Raw genomic sequence first — 17,699 nt, forward strand, 5'->3', positions numbered from 1 at the left:
GATCTCCACATCCCTTCTTGGCAGACAGGGAGGCTTTGGTCTTGCTAAGCTGGCTTCTTCCAGCCATGTGGCCCATCATTGGGGTCCCACCACTGAGGCTGTCCTCCTGCTTCTGTGACTTGGCATCTGGTTCCCATCCTTAGATTTATCACAGAAAGGAGCAGCTCCCTGAAGACCCTCCTTCTGGCTCAGGGTGTTGCTGTTAGGGATTGAGAGCAAGGGCAGAGTCCTGAGTATCAAGCTGGCCAGGCCTCTGACTGGCTTTATGACCTTGGAAAAGTCACATCTCCTCTCTGGGCTAGGTCTCCAGAACCCTGGCATGGGAGGATCCTATTTTTCCTTCCTACCTTCTTATTCTTCATAGCCGAGATGCCTTCCCCAGCTTTTCTCCATTCCTTGAGTGCTCTGAGGCTGTTGAGGGAACAAGATGTGTCAAGGCTGGTTACACTCACGTGGGCATGGTGGATCTTGAGAGGGTTCCACACACAGACATTCCTGACCCCACAAGGCATAGGCCTGTACTGTGAGTCCTGCAGCTATGGTGCCAAGCACTGATCTGGGCCAGGCAGGGGTGGTGGGGGGCACTGCTGGGACCATGGGTTGTATAGATATGGGTCACTTTGGAGATGATGAGGACCAAGGACTTTGAGAGGCAGGACTGTTCCTGACCTCTTTTCCCCCCATTGTCACTTCCCATTCTAAATGTCCCCATTCCCAAGACCACCCTGGTTTCCCAGATTGACATGTTACCTTTGGACCTTCAGAGGCTCTCTTCATTCCCTCCTGTCATATGCAGAACCATGCTTTGTGCAGAAAGGGGAATTGGGTGGGGAGCGAGTTCTCCCTCTTGTGTACACTGTCCCCTGAGCCTGCTGGAGCCTCCAGAGGCCTGGGACATGGTCACTGCCTGCTCTACTATGAGGTTTTCCTTGCCCCATCTCCCAAAAGCAATGATATAAGACTGTTTCCTTGTTCCAGTTGTCACTTTGAGCTCCAATCCCCTGCTGCTGCCAGACTCAGATTGCAGGTACCTTTCAGGTCACTCTTGATTTTTATTTATTTATTGTTCTTATTTCCATAAGAAAAGGTTGGTGATAGTGCTGCTCAGGACATACAAAGTGGAGATGCAGTCTTTGACGGATAGGAATGATTCACATCTTGGCTCTAGCACTTAGTGTCCAGGTGCAAATTCTTGGCCCTACCTCACCCCCCTTCTACTGCAAACTCTGCCCTCCCTCAGATCTCTCCATCTCTGTAAATGGTCACCCCATTCTGCAGATTGCTCAGGACCTCAACCAACATGGATGGATGGAAGGATGGATTTGTATCCCACATCAATTCTATCAGCAGATTCTGATAAGTTTATTTATTTATTTTTTATTTTTTTTAAAAGATTTTATTTATTTATTCATGATAGTCACAGAGAGAGAGAGAGAGAGGCAGAGACACAGGCAGAGGGAGAAGCAGGCTCCATGCAGGGAGCCCAATGTGGGATTCGATCCCGGGTCTCCAGGATCGCGCCCTGGGCCAAAGGCAGGCGCCAAACCGCTGCGCCCCCCAGGGATCCCTCTGATAAGTTTACATTTGAAATTTCCCCAATTTCAGTCTTTCTCATGACTTCCATCTCTGCCACACTGGTCCACATCCCTGTCTTCTCATGCTGTTGAGGTGGCTTCCCAGGGGACTTCTTCTCTCCACTTACTACAGCCTGTATTCTCTCTGGCAGCCAGAGGGATTCTTTGATAAAGCAGATCAGATCATGCCATTCTTCTGTGCCAACCTCCCAGAAGCTTCTTACTTCATTCAGTGTAAAAGCCACAGTTGCAGGCTGTCCAGAGTCAACTGTTCTGTTACCTCCCTGGCCTCACCTCTAGCCTCTCAAGCCCCCTCGCTAACTGTCCAGACACTTTGGCCTTTTGCTGCTCCCTGAATATGTAGAGCAGAGCCTTTGCACTTGCTGTTCCTTCTGCCTAGAATGAGATTTCTGGACTGTATATGGCCCACTGCCTCATTTCATTTCAGTCTCTGTCTGAATGTTGCCTTCCCAGAAAGACAGCTCTTTCATCACCTCCCTGTTTAAGCTCATAGTTATCTTTTGTTCAGCATTTTCTAATCCTCTGTCTTGCCTTATTGGGCTTGCTAGTACCATCACCACTTGTTTATCATCTTCTCCTTCAGGAAAATATAAGTTCCATAGTAGTGTCTTTATTCTGTTCATTGCTTCTGCAGTTGACCCTTAAGCAACATGGATTAGAACTGCACTGGTCGACTCATATGCAGATTGTTTTCTTTCCTTTATTTTTTTTAAAAAATTTATTTATTTATTCATGAGAGACACAGAGATGGAGAGACATAACAGAGAAAGAAGCAGGCTCCCTGCAGGGAGCCTGATGTAGAACTCAATCCCAGGACTCCGGGATCATGACCTGAGCCAAATGTAGACATTCAGCCACTGAGCCATCCAGGTGCCCTGTAGATTGTTTCCAATAAATATATTGGAAAAAATTTTTTGAGATTTGTGATGATTGGGAAAAACTCACAAACCACATAGCCTAGAAATCCTGGGAAAAAAAACTAAGAAAAAAGAGGCATTATTGTTAGAATACAGTATATGATGCATATAACATACATGATATCTGTCACTCAAATGTGTGAGGCTACTGGTGAGGCTTCTGGTCAACAGTAGTTTATGAGTCCAAGTTTTTAGCAAGTCAGAAGTTACACGTGGCTTTTCAGCTGAGCAGAAGAGTCAAGGAGCCTCATTTCTGCAGTGTTCAGGGGTCAACTATATTAGTATCCTAGGGCTGCTTAGCAAAGAACCAAAAACTGGGTGTTTTAAAAGAGTAAAATGTATTGTCTCCCAGTTGTGGAGGCTGGAGGTCTGAAATCAAGGTGTCTGCAGAGCTGTGCTCTCTTTGACAATTTTAGGGAGAAATCATTCTTCACCTCCTCTAGCTTCTATTGTTTGTTGGCCATCCTTGATGATCTTTGCTCTATCGATGTAGCATTCCAGCCACATGGCTCGCTACTCCCTATGTGTCTTTCTATCATCTTGTGTGTTTGTCTGGCTCTGTGTCCAGATTCCCCCTTCCATCAGGACACCAAGCATATTGAATTAGGCTCACTCTAATCACCTCATTTTAACCTGATCATCTCTAGAAAGACCAAAATAGACCTATTTCCAAATAAGGTCATGATCTGAGATACTGAGGGTTAGCATTTTGATGTATCTTTTTTGGGGGGTGGGTGAGCACACTTTAATTGATAACTGAGTTAAACTGAGTTCCTATCTCCAACTAGGCACTCAGGGAATGTTTGTATGATGTGTAAATGACTATCATTTACTAGCTGAGTGACTGGCTGAGTTATCTAACCTCTCTGAACCAGATATATAATTAGTGCTCTAAAAATGATAACTATTATTAATTTTCTAAAATTGTTCACAGGGAATCTGATAAATGCCTTGAATTATTACTATGAGGTTTGATAAAATAATGTGTAAAAAGCACCTTCCAGTTAGCATATGCTCAGCCAACGACAGTTGATTTATTAAATAAAATATGCACCATCTCTGGTGATGGAACATATTTCATTTCCTTGCATACAAGTAAGACACTGCCATTGTGCTCAAGAAAGGTAATTCTAGTTGATGTGAAAAAATGCAGCTATGTAAAGTTCTAACTTCTCTGCTGGAGAATTGATGGCCAGGAGAACTAGAGCAGGATGGGAAGGAAGCAAAACTGCTTGAATTTCTGAGAGTAAGAAGCTGTTTTGTATGTCTTTACACAAAAAGATAAAGATCTGCATGTAGGGAGGGTTCTCGGGGCATGCGTCAGCTTTGTTCTGTGAGGCACCTTTGTAAGTGTCCTTGATGGCTGCTGTACTCAGATGGCTTACTTATTAGGTTTGTAAATGATAAACTAGAAAGGAAAATCAGCATATTAAGTGAATGACTAAATTATGAATGAAGTCCATAAGATAAAATATAACAAGAATAAACACTGGATTCAGGAAATATATTTTATATGCAGAAGTGGGAAAGATGTGGTTTAGTGTGGGGTTTCTCAACCTTTTGATGTACAGGAGAATCATCTATGGAGTTTTGCGTATTTGTTTTTTCAGCAGAGATACCAGCACATATCTGAGACCTTCTGAATTGGACTCTCTGGGGGTGGTACTTAGTAGGTGCCCAGTGTTGACAAATGTTGAGAACCCCTGGGTTAGTAGGGACATGTGTGAAAAAGCATAGGGATTTTCTGAGGCTGTGGGCTGAGGATATGTTACTGAGGAGCATTGTGTCTAGGACATGGAGGGCATGCTGTTCTGGGTTGGTCCTTCTAGAGCATCAGCCTGGCATAGGCAGAGATTTCTGAATGTTTTGTTCATTGGTGATTCCTGAGTGCCATTATATTCCCTGGCATGCAATGGATGCTCAGTAAATTGTTGAATGAATGGACTGAGATTTTTCTCTGATCAGGCAAAAAAGGAGCAAGTTTAGATGTGCCAGGTCTAGAAACTATAATTTGGAAGTATAATATGATATGATGTGGTGTGGCATAGTATGGTATAACAATATAAAAGCTCCTAACTTAAAAAAAAAGCTCATAGCTTACAAGTGTACACATTGGGAGGTGAAGATGTTTTGATTGGAGGAGAATTGAGAAGGAGAGTGGTAACTATTCTTGAGCACCTGATGGAGGGTCTCCCAGAAGAGCATTAGGTGTATTCCATCTGCCTCTTGAAGGAGTTCCACTTAAAGTGGTTACATTTGAGGGGGTCTTGTCTATTGTGCTCAGTGGTCTCAAAGTGGAAGGGACTGTTTTATCCCTCAGAGAGCCCTTTCTCAGCCAAGGGTTCAAGCAGAGGCCAATTGTCTACCTGTCACAGAGGACAGAGAGACCCTATTGCATTGTGTGGACCTTGGAGCTAGGTCACTCAAGTGAATTAGATCTTGAAGCAGCTGTGATCTTGACCAAACAACTGTCTTTCTCTAATTTTTCTTTCTCACGTTTTTATGAAGAAATTGATAGTCCAACCAATGTGGTCACTGATCGTGTGACAGAAGACACAGCGGTGGTCTCCTGGGCCCCAGTCCAGGCCACCATAGATAAGTACGTGGTGCGCTATACCTCCGCTGATGGGGATACCAGGGACATGGCGGTACCCAAGGAGCAGAGCAGCACCGTCCTGACGGGCCTGAAGCCGGGAGAGGCATACAGGGTCTACGTGTGGGCTGAGAGGGGCAACCAGGAGAGCAAGAAGGCCAACACTGACACCCTCACAGGTAAGAGAGGAATGGGAGCCTCATTGGGTTTTCTCATGGCAGGGAGACAGCTGGTTTGTGAGTCAGAGCCTGATGCCCACCTAGCATCAGCTCCTTTGCTTGCAGGCATGGGGAAGGGGGTTGCAAAAGCAATTTAAAATTTCACAGTTACGATTTTTCCCTTTTTAACTTCAAACAAAAGAAACCAGCCTTTTTATTTTACACAGAAGGTCATACTTATTTGGGTTAGAATTCCATTCCATTCCATTCTCCTCTTCTCTCAGAGAAGAGTAACACTTCCTAATTTTCATTTTTTGGACGTTAAAACTCAAAGCATTTGGCTGACAGTGAATTTAAATGCTTATCTCCCTTTGCAGAGGCTGTACAGGCTCTTTGCTTACAATCTGGAGCTCTCTTTCAGACCATGGAAATGGTTTGCATCCTGAGTCAACAGTCACCAAATGTCCCGATTCTGCCTTGAAGCTTTCAGAAACCATAAGGGTCCGTCCCCATACTTCACCAGCTGTTCCACTCAGCATGTGTTTGCCACCGTCCTGAGATGGCAGGGGGCATGTCCCAAGCATCCTTTCTGCTTACACTCTCCTCTGCTCCTGTCCCTGAATTCAGAGCCGTCTAATCTCAGAGCCCACTTGAGGTTCCAGATACTCGACAGGAAATCATAGAAAAGGATTCACTTATTGACTGGGGTCTGTTCTGGACAGTCAGTTAGCATGGAGACACTCACAGAAGCCAATAATTAGTTAGGAATGTGGTTTCAGAAGCTTGAACATTCATGTTTTAAGCCCAGTTCTACCGTTTACTAGCTGAGTGGCTTTGGGCATGTCACTTTGCCTCTGTTCCTCAGATTTTTTTTTTTTAAGATTTTATCTATTTATTCATGAGAGACACACAGAAAGAGAGAGAGAGAGAGAGAGAAAGAGGCAGAGACACAGGCAGAGGGAGAAGCAGGCTCCATGCAGGGAGCCTGATGTGGGACTCCATCCCAGGTCTCCAGGATCATGCTCTGGGCTGAAGGCAGGCACTAAACCGCTGAGCCACCCGGGCTGCCCATGCTCCTCAGATTTTTATCTGTAACTTAGGGCATATGAGTATTTACCTCATAGGGTTATTGTAAGGGTTGCCTGAGTTAATTCATGGAAGTGCCCAACATGTAGCAAAGTGCTATGTGAGTGATAGTAGTGATTATTTCTTATGGTGTGTCTCAGTCTGCTCAGGCTGCTATAATAGAATACCATAGACTGAGGGACTTAAACAAAAGAAACTTATTTCTCACAATTCTAGAGGCTGGAAAGCCCTATGACCTGGGTGCTGGCTATTTGGGTTCCTGGTGAGAGCCTGCTTCTGGCTTATAGGTGGCCACCTTCTTCCTACACCCTTACATGGTAGAGAGAGGACACTTGGGTCTCTTCTTACTAGGCACTGATGCCATCATGGTGGACCTACCCTCATGCCCTCTTCTCAGTCAACTTATCTCCCAAAGGTATCACCTCCACAGACCATCAAATTGGGAGTTAGGGCTTCAACATAGGAGTTTGAGGAAAATACAAACACTCAGTCCATAGTGAATGTTAATCAGCATTCAGCCCTTGACATATTTCACGGCATGGAACCTCCTGGGTCCAAGTGGGGCTTATCTCCTGCAGAGGAAGGAGAAGCTGCCATTAAGGATGGTGAGATCTAGATTTGTTTAAAGGCAGGGTCAGCACTTTCTGTGAGGGGCCAGATGGTGCATATTTCAGCTTTAGGGACCCTACAGTCTCTGTTCCAGCTATTTAGCTCTGCCATTGAAATGTGAAAACAGCCACAGAAAGTGTGTAGATTAACTGGTATGACTGTATTCACTAAAACTTTATATAAGAAGGCAGTGGGTCAGATTTGGCCCAGGGAATGTAGATTGCCACCTCCTGGTTTATATTAAACAAGGCTTTCCCTTTACTAGGATTTTGAGTATTGTGAAAAGAAAGCATGTGAGTCAGTCTTTTTAAGATGGTAGAAATTGGAACAGAGAAGAATCTTCCCCACTCTCGGATGGGGGTGGTATGAATTAGCACCCCAGATTATTGGGAGCCACTGGGATGTGTACCTGATACCACGTTGCTGACAGTATCAGGTACAGAGCTAGGCTCTTTGGGGTTGCAAAGATGAAAGACATAGTTCATGCTCATGGCATTCACAACCACCTGGGTAGAGAAGACAAGTAAAAAAGATAAAGTACAGTGAATTATGTTGTTTCTAGAGCTAACAAATGTCTGTGGAACTATAGGAATCAGAAAAAAAAGGGTACATACCAGAGACTGGAATGAGAGAGTGGGATCATGGCAGGCAGTAGGAAGAGGTGACACCTGAGCAGGGTCTAGACAATGGGTGGGTGCTCATTAGCAGTGGGAGAAGCATGTGCAAAGTGTTAAGGTATAAGAATAGGACAGGTTGGTTTTCTGTCTTATCTCAATATGCAATTATCTTATAACCTTGTGTGGTGTTGATGGTGGACAGGTTTATGAGAATGGAGTAGTGAAGGATGAGAATGCTAGAGTGCAAGTCCTCCATATATGTCCTCTGTCTCTAGTGTTTTCTGAACTCTGTGCTCTCCAAGGCAAGTTGTCTCCCTTGGCTGTGCGCTCCACCCACCTGGCCTGGTTGTGCATGTCCAGCTATGGAGCACAGGTTGGAAATGCAGTTGCTGTCACAGAAAGCTCAGCCATTTGAGGAGTTGGTTTTCGAAACAGGAATATGAAGGCATGCTAATTGTGCACCACCACTACTTGGATTTCCAACTCGACGGGTTCACATTTTAAGGAAAAAAGGGTATTTCATGCCTCAAATGACACTCATAATAACAAAGAGCTTATATTTAAGCATTTACCAAGTGAAAATCTCATTTGCGATTTGCCCTAACCTGTGAGATGGGTACTGCTCTTTCCTTCTTCGTGGAGGTGAAGGGACAGAGACTTAAGTTATATATCTGCCCAAGTTAGCAACTAGGAAATGGTGGAGCCCAGATTCCAACCCAATTTCAACTGCATAGAAACCCAGACAGATTCTGCAAGCAGGATTATTTTTATCCACCCAGACCTCACATACCATCAATTTAAGTCTTCCGGTTCTCTGGCCACAGACATAATGTTTTATATGGAAAGAACTGACAGCTCCTACTTCCAGGATATTTTTCTTCCCAAAGAAAATATTAGAGCCTATGCAGAGATTTGTTGATGTATAATTGCTTTCAGGTATGAGGAGTCAGGAACTGAAAGAGTGTATTATATAAATCCAGGGCAAAGGAGAAATTTGTATATGAAGACCATTTTTTAAAAAAATCCAAAGCCTACTTGTGGGTAAAGTTTATAGAGCTGAGACTATTTTGGCTTTGTCTAAAAACTCTACATATCATTAAGTGATATAAGCTCATTCTTGGAATTTCAGACCACTTGCTTAATTAAACCCTTATGTTCTCCCAATCACTGGCATAAAAGACTCTGAAATTTGTTGAGATCATCATTTTGTCTGTGTATATGCTGGCCTTTTAGGAACTAGAGAGTTGGTAAATGCTACATTGTTTCATCTCTCTTTAAGAAATTGACAGCCCAACAAACCTGGCCACTGACCGGGTGACAGAGGACACAGCCACCGTCTCCTGGGACCCAGTGCAGGCCGTCATCGACAAGTACATGGTGCGCTATACGTCTGCTGATGGGGACACAAGGGAGGTTCCAGTGGGGAAGGAGCAGAGAAGCACTGTCCTGACGGGCCTGAGGCCAGGTGTGGAGTACACGGTCCAGGTGTGGGCCCAGAAGGGGACCCGGGAGAGCAAGAAGGCTGACACCAAGGCCCCAACAGGTAACAAGAAAAAGATGGTCAATCAGAGTTGAATTTTGAGTGTGTGGATTCTGAGTGTGCCTAGAGCCAAAGATGTGGCCTGACATGAGAGACCTTGCAAAGAAAGTCCTAAAGAGCAAAAAAGACAGTGAGTTCCAGTAGTGATCTCCGTGAGCTGGTAGCTGGTAGCTGTCACTGCCTGATGCTGGTGAGCGGCTCACCATACCACTCAGTCCACTGGAAGGGAGAAGTAAAGTTGTGCAGTGGCCGTGTGTTCAGTGGACTCAGCAAAGATGTTTATAGGCTCTGACCATTCAAGTGCTTGTGATAATCCTCTTAGAATGATTGCTCATGAAGTAGCCCTTGATAAAAGGATAAATTGGGTACCCTGAACGTTGTGGCAGATGTTCAGTGATTGATTTGATGTGCCTAATGTTGCTAAACAAAGATGTCATTCCTCCCACATTTTAGGGAGCTGAAAGCCAAGAAAGTATGTTAAGTTTACAATGAGTGGTCTTTTGAAATTGGGGACCGGGGGTTACCCTGTCCCTTGGCCACCAGCAGATTCTGGATGGGAATACCATTGCCTTGTGCTAAGAGAGTTCTAGAAGATAAAAGTGACAGTGATGGGGTGGTGGGCATCCCTCCCATGGCTTCAAAGCTTAGGCTTTTCCAAATATTTTTTAAAAGAAATTGACAGCCCCAAAAACCTGGTGACTGACCGGGTGACAGAGGACACAGCCACCATCTCCTGGGACCCGGTGCAAGCAGTCATCGACAAGTACATGGTGCGCTACACATCTGCTGATGGGGACACCAGGGAGGTTCCAGTGGGGAAGGAGCAGAGAAGCACCGTCCTGATGGGCCTGAGGCCAGGTGTGGAGTACACGGTCCAGGTGTGGGCTCAGAAGGGGGCCCGGGAGAGCAAGAAGGCTGACACCAAGGCCCCAACAGGTAAGAGGGCATGCGTCACCACTGTGTTGCTGCTGAACTCATGGTCCATTTCAGTTGGTTTTCCTTCTGTGACCTTGGCAGAATGAGAGGTTTCAGGGAAATGCAGGTTGGTGTCCTTGCAGAGTCCACTGTGTCCCCCTTACTTCTATTTCATGGCTTCTCTTAGAATGCATAGCTCGTCTTGTCTCCAGCGTAGGTCTTTAAAAACTGATCTTATTCCTCACATTCCTTTGTTCTCTGCATGTGCATCTTCTGTGTTGTTAACATGCTGATTGCTTTACCTGGTGAGGAGTAAATGTGATTGAAAGCAGGAGGGCTTGCCCTGGGGGAGGGAGCCTAACTGTAAATCCAAACCTACTTTGCTTTCCCTCCTCCCCTGTTTAAACCCTTTCTGTGGAGCTTGTTTTTTGTTTCTGCCCTTTTGGATGAATGGTTTAGGCAGAAATAATGAGAGTGTTTTGTTAGCTAAAAATAAGCAATATCTGATCACTTTAATCCCCAATATGTATCATTTTAGTAATTAAAATATCTCTATCAATACTTCATTTAAAGTTCAAGCTTCTCCACTCCACTAGCTCAGGCCCTTGGCAGGCTAAGTGCCCGCCATTTGAAAGGGGTGTGTTCGGCTCCTCTTTGCTTTCCCTTCTGGTGCTTAGACCCCTTCCTTCCAGCATACTAACTGAGATTTTTTGACCCATTTATGTTTGGCACAACTTGGAGAGAGGAGAGGAGGAGAGCTAAGGGGTCTTACTTGACCATAACTGTCACAGCTGCCCTGGGCCTGCTGTTGGGCCTGCTGTGTGTTAAAGCTAACGTGTCCCCTCATAGAGCACTTCTGCATGTTCTTCAGAGACCTTCTTACACTCCAGTCCTTCATTGTAATGATCCTGTTGCAGATGCATCTCTCCTGCTAGTCACTTGCTCCCTTTGGTCCTGTCTGCACATGTGGGGTGCACTCCAGTGCCTTTCTGGTTGGGCCCACCTCATCCCTCTGGGTGAGCCTCTTGGACAGCTTCTAAAACAATCCGAAGTGGGCTCTTCTTTCCCTGGCCCACATCTGGCCCACAGGGAGCATGCATGCACCCTTTGTTCTTTCAACCAGATGTTCAGTTCTTTTGCAGTGCTGCAGCGTCTCACCGATCTGCATCAGAGCAAATGGCCATTTTCTCACCTCTTAGATATTTTAGGCACATGTCAGACACCAGCCCACAGTGGTTCCCAAGCTGTGGGCAGTGTTTCTCAATCTTGGGACTATTGGAATTTTTGGCTGGATAATTCTCTGTTGCCAGAGTCCGTCTTGTGCACTGTAGGCTGTTTAACAGCATTCCTGGCCTCTACCCATTAAGCACCAGGAGCCTCCCTATCCCACACTGAATTGTGACAACAAAGTTGGTCTTGAGACATTGCCAATCATTCCTGGTCAAGAACATTTGCTCCAGGGTATGCATAACCAGGTCTGTGAGGGATGCCATTGCAATTGCTTACTCGAGGTTCGGGTTTCCACCCATGAAGTTCACAGTATAACTCTGCCTAAAGAAATCCACTCTTGAAGTCCCATCTCTTTGGCCTCCCCAACCTATGAAAGGGATGGTTGGTCAGCTAAGGTCCACAAGACTGTTGACCCTGCCTTGGCTGTGGGCTCTCAGGTTGGAATGTAGATACCAGTTTTCTTGGGGGTCATAACTCAAACCAAGATAAGAGAATCCTGCTTGAACATACTGTTGCACATCTGTGACAGGACTTAGAAGCAAGGATTTTAGGGAAATGACTTTTGCAATGAACTATTTGGAACAAAGACATGCTATTATTTTCTTGGTGACTATATTTTTGAACACCTTCTCTGTGCATAGTATGGAGGAGCATAATCATCATTCATAAAATATCAACAAAGTTATATCATTAATAATAACTTATGGTCATTGGGCACCTACTCTGTGCCAAAAATTGTCATAAAGGGCATATTATTATTATTTTTTTAAAGGGCATATTATTAACTCATTTGATGTATAACAAGTCTCCGGGGTATACACTAACATCTTCCTCTGCCTCTTCTTTCTACAGACACTAATATTCAATATTTTCAATGTCTCTTTTTATACTTTTTTGTCTGGGTTTTCAGATGACAGTGAGATATGTACAATAACTATTGGTCCTGTTTTATAAATGTAGAGAAGTGAGGTGACTTACCCAAGGTCATGAGACCAATTAGTAATTTATGAAATTAGATGTATATATGGAACATTAGCACTCAAAGGAACTTTAAAGGCTGTCCAACCTAAACCCCAGATTCATACATGATGAGACTGAGGCCCAACCAGAAGCAGCTGAGATGTGCAGAGCCATAGATTTTCTGACTCTGGACTTAGTTCTCTACCTTCCTGTGCTGGCTCTTTGAGGATCTAAGAGTTCAACCATGGAGGGAGGGTGTATGTCCATGAAACAACTGAAAACTGACATAGGAGATGGGAAAAACAGAAGAACAGGAAATTGCCTCCCTCCAAGCAACATAGTCTAATCTTTGGTGCTTGTTTGGTGCCCTTTAACTTTGCTTTCAGACATTGACAGCCCAACAAACCTGGTGACTGACCGGGTGACAGAGAACACAGCCACCATCTCCTGGGACCCAGTGCAAGCAATCATTGACAAGTACATGGTGCGCTATACATCTGCTGATGGGGACACGAAGGAGGTTCCAGTGGGGAAGGAGGAGAGCAGTACTGTCCTGACGGGCCTAAGGCCAGGTGTGGAGTACACAGTCCAGGTGTGGGCCAAGAAGGGGGCCCAGGAGAGCAAAAAGGCCGACACCAAGGCCCCAACAGGTAATGGAGCATTGTTTTTTGAGAATGTAAAACCAAAACCTATGGCTGGTCAAGTTTTATTTTCTTCATTTGATACTGGCAGATTAGATGATTTATGGAAGGACAAGATGGTGTCCCTTCTTAAGAGACTGCACAGACCACCCTTCACCTCCTTTTTACATGTTATCTGAAACTAAGGAGCCCACCTTCAACTCATGAGAGAGAGTGAGGGGAAGGGCAGAGGGAGAGGAAGAGAATTTCAAGTAGACCAAACGTTCAGCATGGAGCCTGATGTGGGGCTCCATCTCACCACCCTGAGTTCAGGACCTGAGCTGAAATCAAGAGTCAGACACTTAACCAACTGAGCCACCTAGGGGCCCCTTCTCATTTTTTAAAGAACAGATTTATTGAAATAAAATTTACTCTCTATAAAATGTATTCTCTTAAAGCATATACTTCAATGGTTTTTAGTATATTTAAAGTTATGGAACTATTACTAGTATCTAGTATCTATTACTAATTCAGAAGATTTTCATTACTGAAGATTTCTGAAAGGAAACCCCTGGCCCATTAGCAGTCCCTCCCCATCCCTACTTCCCCCAGCCCTAGGAAACTACTACTTTTTATCTCTATAAGAGTTCCTGGTTCTGACATTTCATATAAAAGGATCTATACAACATGCGGCCTTTTGAGACTGGCTTTATTAACTACATGGAATATTTTCAAGGTTTATCCATGTTGTAGCATGTGTCAGCACTTTATTTTCTTGCCAAATAATATCCCATTGTATGGATGTAATACATTGTGTTTATCTATTTGTAACTTGATCATTTGGGTTGTTTCTGTTTTTTGACTATAGTGAATAGGGATACTATGAGCATTTGTGCTCAGATTTTTGTGTGGACATTTTTTAGGATTTATGCCTATGAGTGGAATTGCTAGGTCATATGGTAACTCTGTGTTTAACTTTTTGAGGAATGACCAAATTGTTTCCAGAGTTGTGGCACCATTTATCATACCCACCAACAATGAATAAGGGTTGTATTCCTCATTTACTTGGTCCTCAGAGGCATTTGGTGACATGGGTTGAGCAGGGATAAATATCCCCATTTTATAGTTGAGAAAACTCAAATGCAGAGAGGTGAATAAATTTTTATAAGATATGAAATTAGTTGATGATTCATGAAGTCAGATTTGTAGAATATTCGTGGAATATTATGGTACCTTAGTATCTATATAGTAAGGCCCACATTTTATAAAGAAGGAACCCAGGCTCAGCTAGAGGCAGTAGAGCCACCTGTCCAGGGCCACAGCTGGCTGAAGACAGAGCTGGGCCTAGACCCCTGGACTGTTGGCTCTGCTCAGGGCTTTTCCTGCACCTCTGTTCTACATATCTGGGCTGGAACTTGAACTTTGCTCTTCTGACTCTGGATACTAGTGCTCATTCTACTGTCTTGTGCTGCTTCCTTGAGGATCCAAGAGTCTAGCCATGGAGAGAGGGTCTACATCCATGAAATTACTGAAAACTGACATAGGAGATAGGAAAAACAGAAGAACAGGAAACTGCCTCCCTCCAAGCAACATGATCTAATTCTAGGTGCTTGTTAATGGTGCACTTTAACCTTGCTTTCAGACATTGACAGCCCAACAAACCTGGCGACTGACCGGGTAACAGAGGACACGGCCACCATCTCCTGGACTCCCGTGCAGGCCGTCATCGACAAGTACATGGTGCGCTATACGTCTGCTGATGGGGACACAAGGGAGGTTCCAGTGGGGAAGGAGCAGAGAAGCACTGTCCTGATGGGCCTGAGGCCAGGTGTGGAGTACACAGTCCAGGTGTGGGCCCAGAAGGGGACCCGGGAGAGCAAGAAGGCTGACACCAAGGCCCCAACAGGTAACAAAAAAAGATGGTCAATCAGAGTTGAATTTTGAGTGTGTGGATTCTGAGTGTGCCTAGAGCCAAAGATGTGGCCTGACATGAGAGACCTTGCAAAGAAAGTCCTAAAGAGCAAAAAAGACAGTGAGTTCCAGTAGTGATCTCCGTGAGCTGGTAGCTGGTAGCTGTCACTGCCTGATGCTGGTGAGCGGCTCACCATACCACTCAGTCCACTGGAAGGGAGAAGTAAAGTTGTGCAGTGGCCGTGTGTTCAGTGGACTCAGCAAAGATGTTTATAGGCTCTGACCATTCAAGTGCTTGTGATAATCCTCTTAGAATGATTGCTCATGAAGTAGCCCTTGATAAAAGGATAAATTGGGTACCCTGAACGTTGTGGCAGATGTTCAGTGATTGATTTGATGTGCCTAATGTTGCTAAACAAAGATGTCATTCCTCCCACATTTTAGGGAGCTGAAAGCCAAGAAAGTATGTTAAGTTTACAATGAGTGGTCTTTTGAAATTGGGAACCGGGGGTTACCCTGTCCCTTGGCCACCAGCAGATTCTGGATGGGAATACCATTGCCTTGTGCTAAGAGAGTTCTAGAAGATAAAAGTGATAAAAGTGACAGTGATGGGGTGGTGGGCATCCCTCCCATGGCTTCAAAGCTTAGGCTTTTCCAAATATTTTTTAAAAGAAATTGACAGCCCCAAAAACCTGGTGACTGACCGGGTGACAGAGGACACAGCCACCATCTCCTGGGACCCGGTGCAAGCGGTCATCGACAAGTACATGGTGCGCTATACGTCTGCTGATGGGGACACCAGGGAGGTTCCAGTGGGGAAGGAGCAGAGAAGCACTGTCCTGACGGGCCTGAGGCCAGGTGTGGAGTACATGGTCCAGGTGTGGGCTCAGAAAGGGACCCGGGAGAGCAAGAAGGCTGACACCAAGGCCCCAACAGGTAACAAGAAAAAGATGGTCAATCAGAGTTGAATTTTGAGTGTGTGGATTCTGAGTGTGCCTAGAGCCAAAGATGTGGCCTGACATGAGAGACCTTGCAAAGAAAGTCCTAAAGAGCAAAAAAGACAGTGAGTTCCAGTAGTGATCTCCGTGAGCTGGTAGCTGGTAGCTGTCACTGCCTGATGCTGGTGAGCGGCTCACCATACCACTCAGTCCACTGGAAGGGAGAAGTAAAGTTGTGCAGTGGCCGTGTGTTCAGTGGACTCAGCAAAGATGTTTATAGGCTCTGACCATTCAAGTGCTTGTGATAATCCTCTTAGAATGATTGCTCATGAAGTAGCCCTTGATAAAAGGATAAATTGGGTACCCTGAACGTTGTGGCAGATGTTCAGTGATTGATTTGATGTGCCTAATGTTGCTAAACAAAGATGTCATTCCTCCCACATTTTAGGGAGCTGAAAGCCAAGAAAGTATGTTAAGTTTACAATGAGTGGTCTTTTGAAATTGGGGACCGGGGGTTACCCTGTCCCTTGGCCACCAGCAGATTCTGGATGGGAATACCATTGCCTTGTGCTAAGAGAGTTCTAGAAGATAAAAGTGATAAAAGTGTCAGTGATGGGGTGGTGGGCATCCCTCCCATGGCTTCAAAGCTTAGGCTTTTCCAAATATTTTTTAAAAGAAATTGACAGCCCCAAAAACCTGGTGACTGACCGGGTGACAGAGGACACAGCCACCATCTCCTGGGACCCAGTGCAAGCGGTCATCGACAAGTACATGGTGCGCTACACATCTGCTGATGGGGACACCAGGGAGGTTCCAGTGGGGAAGGAGCAGAGAAGCACCGTCCTGACGGGCCTGAGGCCAGGTGTGGAGTACACGGTCCAGGTGTGGGCTCAGAAGGGGGCCCGGGAGAGTAAGAAGGCTGACACCAAGGCCCCAACAGGTAATGGAGCATTGTTCTTTGAGAATGTAAAACCTAAACCTATGGCTGATCAAATTTGATTTCTTGCTTTGACACTAGCAGACTAGATGATTTATGGAGGAGCAGGATAGTGTCCCCTCATAAGTGACTGCACACACTGTCCCTTACCTCCCTTTAACTGGTTTCCTCACAAGTCAGGTCTTGTGGCAGTTTCAAGCTACAATTTTGCCATAATTGGATGGTCATGCCCGGGGACTCCTTATCTGAGTGCATGAATATTTCATTGTGGACAGTGTTAAGGGTCTCTCACCATGTTTTCAGTAGGAACAGAAAATGAAAGTTAAATGTTAGTATTAATAATAATATGTTGAAAATTCAACTTTGAAAAATAGACTTTATGTCTACCAGAGCAAGTAGACATATGTGTGTGCTTTAGCATGAATGAATTTAGCATGAATGAATCATGATGATTCTGGTTTTAAGGGTAAGGATAACTTCTATGTTTTATTCTAATTTTATTGTGAAAGAGCTGTATGGCTATATTTCTGTAGTGATTTAACCAGCAAAGCAGCACTACAAGCAAATCTACAATATGTAAAGCATATTAAAACTGATTTTTAATTTGTCTGATTCATTTAACAAGGTGTACTGAGCATTTACCATGTGCTCTGTTCTCTATGAGGCTGTGGGAACTCCAGAGGAATGGGAGATGGCCCTCTTCCTCTGTGAGCTGACATTTGCATCTGGCTATTAGAATCATCTTCTATGAAATCAGAAGTCTTCATTGACATGATGTTAGAAACAAAATTATTGCTGCTTGTGAGCATGGATTGTGTCTTCTTTAACCCTACACACTACCTAACACCATGCCTTGTACGTGGAAGGAGTCTGACATATGCTTACTAAATAAATAATGGAATTTGTTTTATTAAACCCTTGGTGGAGGTAATAGTTAGATTTGCAGATTTTGGTTTACTGTGCTTTCTTCCTGAGGAGCCAAAGTCTGTCTGGGGAGAGAAGATGTACCTCATGAAGTAGTTAGAGGATAGGTGATGGAGAAACCATAAAACATGAAAGGGTCCCACCCCAAG

General features: G+C 44.7%; 1 protein-coding gene across 2 annotated transcripts in view; it reads left to right on the top strand.

Moving 5' to 3' along the window:
- TNN (tenascin N) overlaps window positions 1–17,699 on the top strand; it is a 62,686-nt gene that overhangs the window by 20,278 nt on the left and 24,709 nt on the right. Inside the window, exons 7-13 of one of the 2 annotated variants that reach the window (XM_077901768.1) lie at window positions 5,021–5,284; window positions 8,855–9,118; window positions 9,788–10,051; window positions 12,607–12,870; window positions 14,483–14,746; window positions 15,424–15,687; window positions 16,366–16,629. In XM_077901768.1, the coding sequence (XP_077757894.1) occupies window positions 5,021–5,284; window positions 8,855–9,118; window positions 9,788–10,051; window positions 12,607–12,870; window positions 14,483–14,746; window positions 15,424–15,687; window positions 16,366–16,629 (1,848 nt within the window). The remainder of the gene's footprint in view (window positions 1–5,020; window positions 5,285–8,854; window positions 9,119–9,787; window positions 10,052–12,606; window positions 12,871–14,482; window positions 14,747–15,423; window positions 15,688–16,365; window positions 16,630–17,699) is intronic. The other variant, XM_077901769.1, reaches the window with a different exon arrangement.

This window comes from Canis aureus, chromosome 6, assembly GCF_053574225.1.
Source record: "Canis aureus isolate CA01 chromosome 6, VMU_Caureus_v.1.0, whole genome shotgun sequence".
NCBI lineage: Eukaryota > Metazoa > Chordata > Mammalia > Carnivora > Canidae > Canis > Canis aureus.